Genomic DNA, 19018 nt, shown 5'->3' with positions numbered 1-19018 from the left:
CGTGAAAGAAAAATGGAACTTTCTCACCAAAGTCTACAAGTCCAACCTCAAAGAAAGCTCCACGCCGGTGGTATTAATGTGCACTGATCTAATAAATCATTCCAAGATGATTTGAAGCAGAGCCAGCATGACTGTTGTTTAGCACAGGCTCATTAGGTATACCTGACTCTGGCAACATTTCTGCAAAACTGGAAATACTTTGCTTCAGGTATAATGCTGCATTTTGTTCATATGGCACATTCACAAGAGGCACTACACACACAAGCATCTCACTATATGAGGACATGAACCTCATCTCTAGAGCTCACTGTTAAATTATAAAAGAAAAATGCCAATTTTCCCTCCATGTTTTAATTTAAACAATAAACCTCTGTTGTGTCATGCAGCACTTTTATAAAGAATTGTTAAATATACATTTTATTACATTTTAAAATAATAATTAAATTGTTCATGTTTTATGGCTTCATTTGATTACCACTGTTTCTGATAATACATTTGTATTAAGTCAAGAATTCAGAAAAATAATAAAACATTAAATAAAACATTTCATAGGGTATGGATATTTTAAAATAAATAATAAATTAACATTTAGTGAATTCAATTGATTGGTCATGCTTTTTGATAATAAAATTTAAAGATGCTCTTGAATGAGTTGGATTTTTTTTTTTTTGAGAAATTGTTCCCTGATATCTACATAGAGGCTATGTGGCTTATTTAAGGTGAAGGGGGAATTTTGAAATCCACTGCCGCTTCAATATACCTGTATATATTTATATCCTAATTAACTTCATAATCAAAACCTTATTTAATATTTATCTTCCTATATTACCTATATTATTATAATGATTCTATCCAGTTATGATTTTGCTTTAATTTCTTGTTTTCTAAAGTGTGTATTTGGTCTCTGAGGAGTGACTGAGGGTCTGGCCTAGAGATGTGTGATGTGTCACTAAACACTGGCAACAAGGTTATGTGTTTGGATTTGAGGTATCACACACCCCTAACATGTCAGGAGTGCAGTAACAGCGTTTGCTCACTTAGCCCGGCTTCCAGATATGAAATATGGATTTGTCTTTCATTTAATTTATTATGTTTTATTCCTTTTATATTTCCTTTTACTGAAACACTAAAGACTCAAGATGAATATTGCCTGTACTATTGTGTCCCTCTCACTAAAGGAAAGCACATGCTATCAGTATGTTTTGGTAAGAACTGGTTAGAACTGGAGCTTAATCAGCTCCAACCTTGGAGAGACTGTGTATCTGTGTATGTGCGCAATATTCTATGCTACAGATCAGAATTGTGTACAATGGGCACCCTAAGAGATGGGTGGACTTGTTGTTCTGGGCAAGCTGGCGCCTGCTCCAGATCTGGAAGGTCACTGCGGGCCTAATTCTGCGGTGAAAGCGTCAACAAGTGACACGTCAGTGGAAACGTGCATCAGATTAACTGACTCGAGTGGAAATTTACCATGACTATGCATTGTCTCTGAGCCAATCAGAACCATCCACATTGCAGTAATGTCGTGGATAAGACCTTGAAAATGGTATAACTGTTGGGACAATTGTATGTACGATAGGGCGAGGCAACGAGACGGTGAGAGAGGGAGCGCGGCCTACGAACTCCTTGTGAGACTTGAAGCTGGCTTCTGCTTTTGAAACTGCAAACTATTCTTAAGTAAATTTTTCTTTTATTTAATTGCAATCCTGACTCTGTCTTCATTTCTTCACTACTGGTCCTGGGTCATAAGCTGTTAACCCCTAACAAAGGGCAAAAAAATGTCCAGATACGGTTCTACAGGTCCATTTACAACCCTAGAAATTGCAAGAAAGAAAACTGAAGGGCCAATGCGCTGCAGAGTTTAGCTCCAACCCTGATTGTAAGAATGGGTTTTACTGCTAAGACAAAAGCTGAGATCCAACACCGAGCAATAAACCAATACAACTCTCTAATCTGGAGAGAAGATCTCATCTCCCCTTCCCCTCTCTCTCCACCTGACTGAAGTCAGAGAATGCAGATATACCACAGATGACGTATTTTGTGAATCTATTGTTTTATTCCTTTCATGTTTGGTGTCTTTTTAAAAGTCGATTGGTAAATTGGTCTCAATTTCACTATATTTACTAGTAGGATAAGAAAGATTGAAACGTTTGAGAATTCTGGGCTTCTCCTTCTCAGGTCTCTTCAAAGATATCTAAGACCTCTCCCCCGAAACCAGGTGTTGTAAATATGTTCTGCAATCCTTTTTTTCTGGTCTGGGTATTTAAGGAACGGTAGCAGAGCTGCCATTTGGGAACAATCTGTAGCCAGAACCCCCATGTCGTGTCCTAGTGGCACTCACACACATGGTATGTAATGTGTCAAATATCATGACCATATCATAACTATTTTCATTTTACTTTTTATAATTTTATACTGACAGTTGTGTACCATGGATTCGTGTTTAATGATGCTATTTAATTTCCGTCTGGCCTAAATAAATGTCAATCTTGATTCATCTCGTATCAGTCTGAAATCATTGATTCTAGTAGTGTTGTATGAGGAGTTTGTAGGAGTTTCAGCAAATCTTTCTGTCTGGACAGAATCATACGGAGGACGCCATGAACTGGAGCATAATGCTAAGCATGAGGGGCAATCTGATTTCTGACTGTCGCTGTTATTAATACGTTGCAGCTTTCGCGACTATGGTTCAAATTACACTTGTTGTTATGAGTAAGCATGTGTGACTCACTTAAAGGTAAAATACTTCCCTCTGCCATCCTCTATAATAACAGATCTGGCTAATTTGCATCCGTGAGGTAATGTAATTAATTATTAATTTCGCAAGCATTATCCTCTGAGCGACTCCTGGTCCAATGGAGGAACGAATATTAAAGATAAGAGTTACTAAGAGAAATCAATGATCTAAATTAAATCACAACTAAAATTATGATCAGCTGTTAAGTTTTATTATATATTTATATAGTCACAATAATCGTTTAAAGGACACTAACACGGTAGCATAATGAGGGTCCCTACATACAAACCGAAGCATTGAGAACTTAGTAAGTGTACAAACAGTTTAATAAGAAGATACTTTATAAAGACAGTGGATTACGCACATAATGACAGCAGCCATCTTGGAAAACAGTCTCGACGAGTCGAGCAACGAACACTGTGCTAAGTGATGAACTGTGACTTGGAATTTCATATGGACCGTAGTTTCCGGAAGAAAGCACTGAACGCAACAGAGAAAATAAATAAATATATTTATACTTTTTTTTTTCTTTTTTTTTTACTCTGTTGCGTCAAAAAAAATAAACAGTAAGAATTAAAAATATATATATATATATATTAATAATAATAATTTATGGATCCTTAGTATACATTTTTTTTTTGCAGAAATCTAGACAGAGTCACTTATTTCCACAGTTTTTCTCTTCTTCTCAAAATCCCACATGAAACAGCCTAAAAATAGGTGTTATCGGTTCACATACTTGACCCCAGGTGAAGATGGCACACTTTGCCTAGTGCACACACTCTTGACCCCTGTGCGTTCATCAGCACAACACACAGACACACCTGCAGCATCACCCCGGGCTCCCGCTGTGCCTAAATGAACGAGTAGCTCCTCTGAATAAATAAAGGAGGCTGAACGGGATCAAGGGATGAGGGCAGACGGGTAATTTGATTTGTCTTGTGTGTGTAAAACAGTCTCTCTGTCTGAGCTAATTGACTGCGGGGCCACAGAGGATGCCGGGTGACACACCATCATTAGAGCAATGTCGAGCAGCGCTCCATGAGCATTCCTGCTCACCTGAATATATATTCATGCATTACTAGCACACACACGCACACACGCAGGCTCATACAAACAATTTTCACTTGCAGTACACTTCTGGAATCACAAGGTCATGCATAAAACACGATCAGAGGGCGCACACAAAAACACACGCACAAAGGGATCTCGCCACAGACGGTTGTAGCGGTAATTGGTAGGTGAGGCGATCTGTGTTTCTCTGTTCGTTAATGCAAATGGCTTTGTCTAACGGGCAGAGTACAGTTGACTTTAGTGGGTTGAGCTCATTAAGGGTATGACAGACCATTCACCTCTCTCACACACGAGCTCATATGCTAGCGGAGACAGAGAGAAACAATTATGTGCGCCGTCTGAGAGGCGTAGGCATACAGACGCCTCTCCAGTTCCGCGTTCATTAGATTGTGTGGAGAAAGAGAGCAGCAGGAGAGAGGGAGGTGAAGAATAACTTAAAGAAGCGGTTCAGACAAATTCTGTCGTTATATGTGCGTGGAGCGTAAAAAGTGAAGGTACCTGGGGCTGTCAAAAAGTACCAGAAAAATGAAGATTTTTTCATTCATTAACATGAAAAGTACGGAAATAATTGTGTAAAATACTTTTATTCATTGAGGATGCATTCAAATGGTTAAAAGTGAAAGTGAGAAGTTTTAGATGGTTACAAATAAATAAATAAAAATGTTCTTTTGATTTTTCTCTCCATCAAAGAAAAATTCAAATCATAAAAAAGAATCAAGGTTTCCAATAAAATGAAGAAGCACAAGCCTCAATTGGGTAAGGCAGTGTGTGGCCGCCTGGTCAGGTCAATGCGAGTAATATATTTTTATTGCAGGATTAACACTTATATTACTACGTGTAACAATATGCAATGTTTGTTAAATGTAAAAAAAAAAAAAAAAGGAAGGAAATGAAAGTGATCTGGTTATTTTCTTGTCATGTGAGTTCAATGGCACTAAAGGTGATTTTGCAGTTAAGATTTGTAGCCAATCACAATTCTGTCAAAGATAACGACCAATCAGAGGTGTTTATTTTACCAGTACTGAAATCAGATCAGTATCTCTCAAAATGCTGAATGAGTTTATATTTAAAGCAAGTTCTGGCATGCACACAAATCCTCTCATTATAACAAACCGGAGTAAATACAAATGATGATTTACTGGGCAGATTTGACAGATTCATTGATTAAAACTGAAGTTGTGTTGTGCTGAACTGAACTGACAGCTTCAGTAATTATAAAGAAAGGCTTGAAGAAAAGGTTTTGATGACATTTGTGACATTTTAACATAATTCAGTACAAAATGACAAACACAGTAAACATTTTTTAATATTGATTGCTTTTACTATTCTGCTGGCTATAGTGGTAATAACAGTAAATTATTATTATTATTATTAACTAACCTTCAACCAAAGCCTAATACAAACCAAGAGAGAGAGAGAGATTTAATCTTGTTAGTTTTCCTACATTGCAAAAAATTATATTTTATTCTATATTTTATAAAAACGACAATCTTTGAAGAATGAACAATTATTATAATTTTTTGGTCATTACATTAAAAATAAAAAGTAAATTGGATACTTTTGATTGTTACAAAAGCTTAAAGATTTGACAGAATCAAAGTTCCTTTAAGACAAGTCATTTCAGCTGGCGGCCATCTTTGAAACGCATTGAGGGCATGCAAGTGCAGCTCCTATCTCTTTGAATGGCAAAACAACAAAAAATTATCCAAAACTGTTTGGCAAGCATATGATTAAATGTCATATTTGAAATAAAGTTGAAAGTCCCATAAAGTTAATTTCTAAACATTTAAATCATGACAAATAAATGGTATTTTTTAGCCTGGACAAAACTAATGCCTGGCTCACACTACAGGAGTTTTAGGCCGATTTATGCCCGATTTTCCCCTCCCAAGACTCGGAGAAAAAATCTTTTCAAGGACTCGATCATTTCTGATGTTCGGCGGAGATTATATAGTAATGTGAGGCGTTCACAGATCAAATCTTCCAACTCCCAATCTGCTCTCACGCAAATCGGAGTCGCCCCGATCATATCAAACCGGTGTGCCGGGATCAGCAAGATTGTAATAACGTCAGTACTGTCACAATAGCCAATAGGAAACAACTACGGCGAGACGGACATTTCGAAATGGTGACCGAGAGTTGAGTTGCCGTAGTTTGTTGTAGCTCTCAGAGAGAGAGAGAGAGAGAGAGAGAGAGAGAGAGAGAGAGAGAGAGAGAGAGAGAGAGAACAACCCAGTACAAAAAGTGTGCATGCACCACCTTTATACGGCAAGCCCCGAGGGGAAAAATACATTGCACACACACACACAGCTATACACAACGAGCACTTTTACACGACAGGATCTATTCATTTAAATCAAAACTACTTTTCCATGGAAGAAAAGAAATTGAGTTTGAGTTTTCAAATGATGCCAGTGCAAAGTAACATTTTCTGTTGCATTTTAAGTCTCAGATCCAAACCGAATGTAAATGGGAAACAGGATGTTTCTCCAAAAACAAAAGACAATCATTGCCATATAAAAGATCATTTTTGGCATAATTATTGACGTATTTAAGTTCATTTTGAAAACTCTTGATTTCAGGCTACAATCTGTACACAGTTTGAGACATTGTGAAGATCTCAGCAGAAGATCCTTTTTTTCTCCATTCAATCCAATCACTGTCTAAAAGAAACAATTAAAAAAATTACTTTTTTTCTATACAATGGGAAAATTTTCATTTTTGGGTGAACTACTCCCCTGAAAGGAGAAGGAAGGAACAGAACGTTCCAGTACATTTGCTAAAGGCTGTGATTTTGCTGTAATGGAGACTCGTAGTCCGGTGAATTTCATCAACCAATCACTACAGAGAGAAGTGCTAGCAGAGAGGTGAGGGTGATGGGAAATTTCCAGCACACAGAGAGGAGAGGTTAATGGATAACAAACACGACAAAGAGCTGAGAGCACCAGCGGAGAAACCAGCGAGCGATAAAGAGGATAAAGAGAAAAGAAGAGATGATGAGGAAAGAGCTTAAAGGGCTGTGTGAAAATGGATCAGCGTTCGCAGAGTGGACGCTTTTCTCTGCTCTTCTCTCAATCTTTTCAGAAAATCATAATTAACCAAAGCTAATTACCAGACCTCCCTCGCTCCCTGAACTCTTCCTTTGTAAAGCTCCTGTGCTCTTGTCATCATCTTGTTTCCCTGCTGGCATCTTTCACACGGCCATACAAAACGTCTCTGCCTGCGGTGACCTTTTCCATTAAGACCTTTAGAGATGCGTAAAGATAAACTGTAAGCTTATTATTAGATTTTGACATAGTGTTGTTTGCCCATTTAAAAGGCACTACCAAGATGCTAGAGTGTTGCGGGCACCTAATAAGTGACCATGCCCATAAGTGCTTATTGGCATGGTCCAAGTATAAAGGGCCCACCCTCACCCTCAAGTCTCTATGATATTCTGATGTCTAGATATGGCTCGAGTACCACCTTTCTAAGGCCGTGTGTCCACCAAAGCGTTTTTTCACATGGCTGGCTGGCATATTCAAATGTTTTCAAATGGAACACCGCATTTTCAGAACGGCAAGAGCGTAACGAGGCGCTGAGCGAGTATTTCACACTCAAGCGGTGAACGTTCGCCGTTTTTACCGGTCGCCGAGAGTCTGAGAAAAACGCAGTGCTCATCAGTGTCACTTTTTACCCAGCCGTCCAATCACAGTGGAGGAGGGGTGGGACAAATACAACACCTACCAACCGCCACATTCTGCTTGTACAACGTCAAAAGATGACAACAAGCAGCATAATAATGGAACAAAATCATTTAAAACAAGAGCCAGAGCAAATACTTCACATTGTATCAGCATTTTTATATAGGATCATACACAGAAACAAACTATCTGTGAAATTAAATACTAGTAACACTGGGGGAAAAACATGCTGGAGACTCGTCACAGTTGCCAAAACGCTCTCAAGCACTCACAGCGAGGTGTTTTTAGCTAGATAAAAATACTTTGGTGGACACACGGCCTAATAAATGAATACTTTTATGCATTTAATTGATCAAATGTGACATTAGAATGTTACACAATGCTATAAATGCTGCTGTTTTGAACTTTTTGTTCATCAAAGAATCCTGAAAAATAAATGAAACAAAACTGCACAACGGGTTTCAACATTGATAATAAGAAGATATGTGTTGTTAGCAAATCATCATATTAAATGATTTCTGAAGGATCATGTGACACTGAAGACTGGAGTAATGATGCTGAAAATACAGCTTTGATCACAGGAATAAATTGCATTATTTTAACGGTAATAATATTTCAAAATATTACTATTTTTACTGTATCAATAAATGCAGCTTTGTGGAGCATAAGAGACTTAAAACAAAAACAAAGACCACAGGCTTTTGAACGGTAGAATAAGTTTACAATATTTAAGTTTTTTTTTTTTTCTTAGATGAAAATGATAGGTTCAGTCACTTAGAAAAGTAATATCACACCTCTCCTCTCTCTGTTCATCACAGATCAGCATTATGATCACGTAAACTAAACAATGTCTGTTCTTGGTGCCGGAAACCTTGACTAGCATGAGTGGAGTGGAAAAAAATGCTACAGATATGCAGGATATAAAGTTAAAAATGTATTTAAACTACAGATAAACGGTATTCTACTGAGACTGTGGTAGTAAGTGTTTATAGTTGTGTTAAACAGCCCAATACCAGGCAGGTGGCATTTAAGAGCTCTATAAAAGGGAACAGCTACACTGGGCATTTACACGTACAACACCAACTGGTCTTAACTACCATTTGAAGCCATGTCATGGACAGGGAACAATCAAACACACACCAGAGGAGCACAAAGCCAGCGCCGTAGCTATAACATAGTTTATGAATGTAAGAATACACATACAAAAAAAACCCCACAGATTTTCCTGCCTTGAATTTCCAATATGCAAATCAATTGATGTTAGTTCTACAAAGCTAAAAACTATTTGGGAAAAGACCCACTCATATTACTCTAATTTATATAAGAAGGTGGGAAAATGTAATAATCATCAGAGCTTCTCATCCAGTCACATCAGATTCAGCCAAGCCAGTAATCTTCCAGACTTTAAACGGACTGTACGTTCCCATGGCGTTAAAGATTACAGTGTCTTTTATCTTCTATAAAATGAAGTTAAAAAAGTAACGAGATCCCAAAAAGAGATCCCATGTGTGAAATGCTTTGAGTCTTCTCTCAGAGGGCCAAGTCCAGCCTATCATCCACAGAACTGTCGTGTCACTTAAGCACATGTGATGTTTATCAATGAGAAGACATTAAAACATTAAAAGGCACACTCGCACTGTATCTACAGCGAAAGTGAGTGGCTAGAAACGACAAGACAATAGAACCCATTATAATCGGCGATGCTGTCTACACTGTATGCGGCGTGATGTGATCCGGTGTAGATGCGGTGTTATGATAATGTTTTTAGTGGCTGCTGTAAGTGCTTTTTATATATAAAAAAAAGGTTGCACATAAATGTCACAACATTGCTATGCCTTTATGTAAGGCTTACTGAACTAGAAAAAAAGCATGTGTATATATATATATATATATATATATATATATATATATATATATATATATATATATATATATTAGTAGATGATATATTTTAGTATATGATTTCTTCAAATCTGATTTCATTATAAATATGGTGATTTTCTCTAAGGTGGACAACTTAATATATGATGTTTACCATCTGAATCTAACCACATCATGTCAACAGATGGAAAAGTCATCATGTTAATTATTGTGCCTTTTGCCCCAAGTACCTAGTACATATTCTTCAGTTATTAAAAAACTGTTGCTTTAATTACCTTGAACAAAACTCAAAATCTTTAAGAAGACCTTTGTCTCAAAATATATTATACCATTTTAGCGATTCTTATTTGCTACTTAAATCTACAACATTTTTAAAAACCTCAAATATAAGATCAAATTAGCAGAGAATCAAATTAGCGCTGCAGCCCACATAAAGAATCAGCCAACTTTCCACGTGCATCTTGAAAAGCAGATATTTTGGAAAGTGCTACAGCAAGTTTTTGAGCCATAGATGGGTTTAAAAAAAATAATATCAAAAGCAGATTTTACCACGCTGTCTTTAGCCCCGTTGTACACTATATATTAAGTAAGTACTAGTTCTCAATTCCCAACCTTGTTTAGCAAAATCTCTCAAAGCTCTTCTAACGCTGTGAGGTCCATTAGATCTCTATTAAAACCCCTCGACTATCAATACTGTTCGGTTTAACCTCAAACATGCTACACATGTAATGGATTCACAGAGCCAAGTAAAGCTTTTGGATGAAGTAACACTGTTGTGATTCTGCTTGATCCATCAGGCTTAGCGATGGGCGAGACGCCTCATGCAATGATGCAAAGACGCACTCCCGTTTTCTTCTGTGGGTAAATGATGCTAATTCAACTCGGCAAGCCTCCGCAGTCACTCAATCCACACGGCAAGAGTCAAAGGAGGAACAAAGAGGAGAGCAAACAAACAGACAGCTGAGAAACACAGCTGTCTGCCGGACTTGTCAACTCCGACTGTCCAGGAACGCCTGGATTGGTCTTTAGAATCGATTGATGGAGGCCAACAGGGCCTGGGTGAAAACCAGAGGAAAGCTAAGGATCTATTTACCTCTTCAAGCGTCAAATACTCCACAAATCTGAGTGAAATGAAAGAGTGTAGAGGAGAGACACTAAAAAAGGGCTTTTCAAAATAAAGACAGCTAGTGACAAGTGAGAGGGGAGGGTGATAAAAATCAAAAACTACCCTTTTGGTGGATTTGTGACATCAGACAAATTCAGAGGTAGAACAACTTGTTACATTTTATTTACATACACATCATTTTTAGTTAGAATAACCTAGACTGACAAATGTGTAGACTGGAAATGAAGAAAGTTTTGATTTCATGTTGACTTGTGTGACTGATTCATCAGCTCACATTACTTTAAATGTTTTCATAATTTCCAACAAAATGGAATAATTTTCTCCACCTATGAAACAACCTTTTCCCCATTGTTGTAATTCACATGGATGAGGCAAAACAATATTAATAAATAACAGCACAGCCTATATTTCCTGATCTAATTAAATCCCTAAGGATAAACTCAAGCCCTGTCCTACATGGTTTCTCAAAGAATATTCAGTTTCACCTGGAAATTTGTCACATTATGGAAGTCAAATGCTCTGCAAATGCAATTTCTTGTTGTCTTTAAGCAGTAGTGTAGAAAGAATGAGGGTAGCTCAACGAGACATTAAAATAATCCGACAGGACCAATGAGGCCGAGTATAAGTGTGTCCCATTTACCTGTAAACTCTCTTTTTTTGCCCTAAATTATCTGTCTTCATTTACTTCTCTATTGCATTTGAAGTTCATCTTTTTCTGCCCTTCTCTCTCAGTTTTCTTCACTGTATAAATCACCCCTTTTCAGCCCTGCTCTTCAGCTCTTTCAATTTGTCATTTTCTCCCTCCAGCACCTTTTCTCCTCTGTGATGTGCCCTAAAACGTCTCCTGGTTTTCACAGCTGTTGTGCTGAGAGCTCAACTCAGCAGAAACACAGGTCCAGAGGAGAGCGGTAGAGCACGACTCAGCGCTTCCTCAATCATCCCTCCACAGACCCTCTAACCGCACACAAACACTGACACACATATAGATATATCACACCTGCCAACTAGGACTGGATGAAAAAAAAGAAGAAAAAAATAAGGGCTGTCAATGTTAACACGTTAACGCATGCGATTCATTTAAAGATTTAACGCAATGAACGCAAATAAATGACAGAAGTAAGTGAAGCTGCATCATTAACATATTTTTCGTCATGCAGTTAGACGTTCTTAAAAGTCGGGAGTTAATCACAATCACAACTAAGCATCTATAGCACCTGTAACCCTGGAGGAGGACCTTTTCATCCTAACTCTTTAACCTGATTCTGCTTCTCTGTTTGTGATCAGGGGAATGTTTTCAGGGATCCAGTAATCAAAATCATTCAAACAGTCCAACAGCGCTAATGTAAAGAAGGCTGGGCTGACTACATCAGATATCAGAGACAATAGATGCTTTAAAATATTTGTCATTGTTATTTCATGTTAACTAATATAATGTTAACACATGTAACATTATTGTGTTACTGGAATAGTATATTAATAATTTTTGTTATGCATAATGGTTTTTAGATTGTACAAACACATATTCTATCCCCCTAAATCCTACCCATCACACAAAACGTTCTGCATTTTGAGCATGTATATTTTGCGTTTTGAATTACAAGGACGTCGGCATGTCCAGATAATTTAGGGGGTGTGGCCATATCCTCTTAAACTCCGTAGACCCTTTACAGGGACGGGAATGACATTGTCATGTATATACTTTCAATTTTACATGTCTGTGGAGGAGCTATGATGTCATATGTGGTACCATTTGAAAGCTTAGTCTCTACTTTCTGGAGATATGCATCACTTTGGCATTTGTTTTAGACAAAGTAATGTATTTACACTAAATTACAAAAATTTTGAACCTAGACCACTGCATGTGTGTATTGGGAAGCTTTTTAATTTGGGTAGGCCAAATCCAGGCGGAAATCTCAAAAAATGGCTCTGAGGACTTTGCATCCTCATAATGTAGGTCAAAACAGCGCATGCACATATACCTTACATGCTTTATGAGGATTCTCCACAGACATTTTTTTTTTATATACTGTACAAACTGTATTTTCTACCCCCTACTCATCAAAAAAACATCCTTTAGCATTATTTATACGCTTTTTTCCTCATGAGGACCATGTCCAACAAGGTCAAAGATTACTGGTATTACCATTCTTGTGAGGATATTTTGTCTTCATAACGTATGGTTAACCAAGACCACAAACACACACTCACACTTGCACATATACACAGTCATACCTGAAATGGTCCGCTGGGATAGATCTCAGCATCCGCCTTCCTCCATTCTGGCCCCTGGTGTCCGGAGAGGGTCCAGACAGCAGAATCAACAGTGGCGATGCTCTTCACCCTCATCAGAACATTGAGCGTGCCTGCACACACACACACAAAACACAGCAGAGTTTAGAGGAACAGTGACCTGCACATTCCCTGGGATGTGCGAGCACTTCAAGTTCTGGATTTTAGACTATCAGCATTAAATTTAGTCAACTTTGCAGCTTAGTCTCACGGTAATAATGCAAATATATACATAATATAACACGATACATGCGCAAAATTCACTCAAAAATCACAAAGACTGATCCAGATCAGTTATCTGAGAAACTGCTCAATCAGACTAGACCTTGCAATCATGAGAAGCTTTTGCTATTTTTATGTGCAATAAAGTATTGCTTACATCAAAAAAAATCAGGAGAAACTCAGGATTTAACAGAAATGATCTAATAAGACTCAATTGAGCCGCCACGGATGTCAGTGGATTAGCATTTCTCTGAGGCTTCGCACAAACTATAACTCCAGTGACAAATATAAGGTCAAACACATGACCCCTGATTATCTAATATGACCAACTCTCACCACCGCTGCAGGATGCACTGGCATGGTTGACAATGTGCAAATAAAATCATGCAATACTGTAAAACATATGATTTTGTGATTTATTTGAAATATATTAAATAAAAATATATTAAATTAAATAAAGTCCACGGTTATAATATTTGCTGCAAGTGTCAAACTTAATTATTTAAAGTGCCCACTATTATGCTATTTAAAAGGTTCCTAGTTTTGTTTTAGAGGTCTCCTACAGTAGGTCAAAAAATACTTTAATATTCTTCTAATATACATTGCACGTCACCTCATTTTTCAAAGTCTGAAAAGTTAGTTAATAGTTATTAATTATGCTAATCTCAGTCAGTAATTATTGATTACTTAATAGTTCAGCTTGTTTCTATATTAGTTAATAGTAGTAGCTGAAGTGTTAATGTAGTGCTACGTATAGTCCTGCCTTACTTCCTGCATAGTTATCTATTAATAACAGACCATTATTCTAAAGTGTTACCATAAAAACTACGGTAACTTTATCTGAATTTTACTGTTCCTCAGTGATTGATACACTGTAAAAAAAATAAAAATAAACAAATAAAAAAGCCTGAAATTTTTAAAAAGCACAGAAAACAGCGTCTTGTCGACATCATGAACCAAACTCTTCCAGACTCAATTACAGTGTTTGAGGGTGGGGTGAAGTATACATAGTTCATTGGCAGCCAACAAAGACCACGGCAATGCAAATGTACATGTTTGTAACAGGAAGTGAGACAGGAATACTGCCGTGCAAAGGCAAAAGGCCGTAACTTCGTTTTTGGTCGAAAATGAGTTATTGACATTTTTGGGACTTTCAAGACCTCCTTTATCATGTGGATAAATATCGTTAGTCAATTATGTTGTTTTTTCGAGAAAATTATGGATTGTCTGAACAGTAACTTCCAAAAGCCCAGGAGAAACCAAGGCAGAACACCGTAACAGCAGTTACCGCTCTTTGCCTTGGTTTTAGAACACTCAAACTGAGTTACGGTACTCTGCCTTTGTTTAGCCATGCGTCTAAATTAAGTTACGGTACCGACATGCAGTTATGGTGTCCGCCTTTGTTTTACTGTCTATTAAAGTTTGCCGCGTTTAAGTTACGGTGTAGCCTATGTACTGTCATACATGTTTTCATAATGCAGAATATTCTCTCAGCGCGCTGTCAGGCAGTCTGGGCCTGCCCACTGCACGAGTGTGTGTAGGCTACTCGAATGCAGTGACAGCGTGCGATCACGCATACAATCAGTAGGCTAGTAACAGTTCGCAATTATATCCATATATCCTACCTTTTCTTGTAAACCCGATAAAATCCATGGCAATGAACGTCATCGGAGATGTTTAATCCACAAGCATTCTGAGAATTATTCCTACTTGTCGTTCACATCAATCTAAAAGTTGTCCTTTTAGGCTATAGGCGATTTTCATTCAAAGATGTAAAAGCATAAGCTATGTAGCCTATTGTATCTTTTTACTAGATAAAAACATTAAAAACATATTGCAATAAATAATTACTCTGTTTAGCCTATGAATGGGCAATCCGATCCAGTCAGCGCTGTCATTAGAGTGTGATAGCCAAACTTAACCCTTGATTAACCAGCAGCACTATTTGCTATTTATCTTATTCCAATCCCATGCATTTTTACAAGATTTTTTATTTGTTCTATTTTTTATATCTTTGCATTATATATGCAAATGTTTACTCATTAGAAATAATCTTATCTTGTTCATATAATTCAGTGTCACCTATCAACCTGTAAGTTTTGCTGCACAGCAATGAAGATACTCTTTACTAGAGGTATTGTGTCCTTAATAATAATAAGATGGCTATAATTAATTGTAAATCATCCAAAATAAATGCCATGATCATTAGATTTTATAAAGGTGTTACTATATTGATTTTGCAAATGGTGATCAGCAACCAAATATTGATAATATGGAAGTTACTGTCTTTTGCCTTGGCATGACTCCACATTTTTTGCAGACAATACAAAGGCAGAGTGCAGTAACTTCAAAATAGGGGTCAAAAGTCAAGTTTGAGTAAAAAAAAAGTGTATGTAGATAATTGTCATTACTAAAACATCTAAATGCCAGATTTCCAGTGTCCTACCTATAACTAATTTGGCTGGACAACAAAAAATCTTTAAAGTCATTTTTCTCAGTTCCACACTCCAGTGAGTTAAGGTCTTTTGCCTTTGTAGGGCAGAATAGCTGACGACTCATTTTGGCGGTCTTCTCTTAGGAGACAATAACTTTGTTGTGCACTTTGATCTTTGAAACTTTGCATTCACAAACAACTGCATTACGTGTAACGTATTTATTAATTTTTTCAAGCTTTAGAAGTTTTGCATTATACACTACAGCATGTGCTTTCAACAACCTGTTACACATTAAACTGTTACAAATAATGCTGAAACTTATTTGCCCAATGTTAGTAAGACACCTATATATATTTACCATAAACCAAAGGCATTACTTTATAATACATTTGATTAACATTCACAAAAAATGTCTGTAACCAAGCAGATAAAAGTAACCACTGACCATAGTAGGGGAAAAATATTATGGTTGCTCTCTCTCTCTCTGTCTCTGTCTCTGCTTTGTTAAAACATTCTTCAAAACATCATCTTTTGTGTTCAGCGGGAACAAAGAAACTCATACAGGCTTGGAACAACTTTAGGGTGAGTAAATGATAATACACTAGGGGTGTCCATGGTTAACCGATTAACCGTTAAAAATTGTGTAACCGAGTGAAACATTTAGCTCGGTTAAGTGGCGTCAATGACGTGCTTTGAATTTAGTTGTAATATATTTTTGCACCACTAGAGACCGCCAGAGTGCTCCCAGACATTTGTAATATCCACAAGAAGAAGTCATGACCAGCTTTCTAACATGAAGCAGGTAAAGAAAAATACAGAGTGGGAGCACTTTAAAATTGAGAGTGACGGGGCAAAATGCAAGTATTGCAATGCAATGCTTACCGCATTTTTCAGGCTATAAGTCGCTCCGGAGAATAAGTCGCATCAGTCAAAAAATGCGTCATGAAGAGGAAAATAAGTCGCACTGGACTATAAGTCGCATTAGGGCAGAAGCAGAGCGGGAGCCGCGCGCGCTGTACATAACGGATCAGAAGAAAGAAAGTTTGAAGTGAGAAACTTGTGAGGGACTAGCGAAAAGCAGAGGTTACTTTAACGGTAATGAAGAAAACAAAAAAAAGCTAATCGCGGACTGAAAACAAGATGGCCAGAGCTGAAGGAACGAGTCCACAAATGCTTGAACTCTGCCTGGAGAGGCTCAGCCGCGCGAGTCAAACGCTGTGTCTGTGTGAATCGTTCTCGGCTGCATATTTTACTACATGCCCTAATCATGCAGGCGCCCTCACGGCCACTCGCATTGCTCATGAACTGGAGCGCATCTCATCCTAATTTAACGAAACTCAACGTACGCCTCGCAGACATGAAATATATCTTAAGAAAGCTTGAAATGTCTTTTAACAATTTAAAACGAAAAGAAATAGGCTTCTCTATGATTATGTAATCCATGATGTGCATTTCTCTCTATAGGCGCGTTAACTATACGGAGATGGTGGTCGTCAACTTAATAAACTAAAAATAATAACCCTGACGCACACTATGGTTAACCGAGTATTAACCGCTAAGGGCCTCGGTTAACGGTTAATGAAAAACTTGAAAACGTGCAGCCCTATAATACACATTTTCATTTTTGGGTGAACTATCTCTTTAAGTGCAGCACGGCTCCAAGTAACCCCTAAAACAGCTCGTCTGGAGAACCAGGATGTGACATCATGATAAACGTATCAATATTCATCAGACAGTCTGTGGACACAATGAGTGTAGCACTCCGTACACAACAAAAGCAGAGGCATCTTAAACACACTGAGATTATATGAGATTTAGAGCGCTGCTTATGAACGTCAGTGTTAAAATCACTGAACACAAACTCTCTCTCTCAGACACATACACACACACACACACACACACACACACACACACACACACACACACACACACACACACACACAGATGATTGAAGGCAGTGAGGCCAAGTGGCACCTTTATGACTTATGCATTAAATTATTACTCTGACTTTGTGCTTAAGGGAAACCAATATATAATTCAGTTGCACTTTGGAAAAGAAAGTGAGCCAGAAAGAGAGAGAGAACAAACTTTTGTAGCATCTCAAATGAAGCTATAGCTCTGAACGTTAAAACACACACACACACACACACACACACACATTCACTGTTTTGTAAACTTCCCCCCAACAGTCTATACGCTGCTCATGACATGCACACACAGAAGATAAAAGCAGACGGGTCCAGACGACCAGCCAGGCTTCATATTGTTACTTATTCAGGACCAGCAGATATAAATGAATAACACATTGTAGAAGTGGCACACAGAAACATTAACAAAGCAAACAGATGGCACTGTGACAAAGTGGCCCACTCAAAGTACAAACCGCATCCTAATAAACTCATCTAAAGCTGTCTGAACATTATCACCAGATACTGACCGCAAGTACATCACTCCAGACGCAGTTACACAAATATTTACAGTGTAGAGCATTAGGCCGCTTCACACAGAACACGTTTTTGCCGTTAAAATGCGAGATGCAGGTCAGTGCGTCTCGAAAAGGTATAGAAAGGTATTTTACCTTAAAACATCTTTTAACTTAAAAGGGACATTTTGTGCCCCTTTTCACAAGATGTAACAAGGTGTTTCAACTGGAGTCGGACACACGAGACACTCAGGAAGAGGTTGCAACTTTTAGACTGCACGTTTCTGAATGGTCAGTGGACACATTTATGTTAAGTTAGATGTTGTGGACTTGCGTTGATTTAACTCATTGACTAGCATATACCGTCATGTTAATCCATTATTTGTTGTATAGTTCCCAATGGAGCAGTATCAGACTCATATTCTGACTAGAATTGATTATGACCATGTCAGGCTAATCTATACTTGTTCTAGATATGACGTTAGAGCACAAAGACCCATCCATCTAGCCTGACAAGCCAGACCCACATCAAGATGTTTGCTCTGGAAACTCACCATTGACATCTCAATCCGAGGGGCGGATAAACGGTTGTCTTTCAAACTCCCTCTGCACGCGATAGGATATCTACAACCAACCAGAGCAATGAAGGTGAAGCAGAGCTAGTTGAAAGATGAAACTTTCGCCGTATCCGGTCGGCAAAACTCCGAACACATCTTCCCTTCTTAAGAATGACTTCAGTGCAGTTTTTTTCTCAGAGAAAAGCTTAACTCCAAGTCTTCCAGAGTCGCGGCCAAAGCTGATTCGAAAGACCGCCGTTCGCCAGTTTCTGTGTTTACTACTAGTAGCACGCAAGCGCAACTCGGCCATCATTATGTTAAGCCCCGCCCACCGACTCTAGACACGATGGGATCTGCCCAACCACAGTTTGTTTTTTACAGCTCAAAAGGTATTGAGACTTGCTAGATGATACTCGCGGCAGATTAGATTTGCTGTTGCTAGGGTGCGTCTAGATTTCTAGGCTAGCATCCATCAGAAACGACTTCTTTTGAAAATGCATCAGTCATGCATAAAATGATTCACGCAAATCTATAACATTTACCGACATTCTTCGGCACATTTCCTTCAAAAATGAAATTCATCCATGGTGTC

General features: G+C 38.0%; 1 protein-coding gene across 5 annotated transcripts in view; it reads right to left on the bottom strand.

The window, feature by feature from the left end:
• LOC137044850 (MAM domain-containing glycosylphosphatidylinositol anchor protein 1) overlaps positions 1 to 19018 on the bottom strand; it is a 332623-nt gene that overhangs the window by 26480 nt on the left and 287125 nt on the right. For all 5 annotated transcript variants that reach the window (XM_067421199.1, XM_067421200.1, XM_067421203.1 and 2 more), the window contains one exon: positions 12734 to 12864. In XM_067421199.1, the coding sequence (XP_067277300.1) occupies positions 12734 to 12864 (131 nt within the window). The remainder of the gene's footprint in view (positions 1 to 12733; positions 12865 to 19018) is intronic.

The sequence above is a fragment of the Pseudorasbora parva genome, chromosome 17, assembly GCF_024679245.1.
Source record: "Pseudorasbora parva isolate DD20220531a chromosome 17, ASM2467924v1, whole genome shotgun sequence".
Taxonomy (NCBI): Eukaryota; Metazoa; Chordata; class Actinopteri; order Cypriniformes; family Gobionidae; genus Pseudorasbora; species Pseudorasbora parva.
Note: the sequence above shows the minus strand (reverse complement) of the source record. Positions and strands in the feature narration are given on the sequence as shown.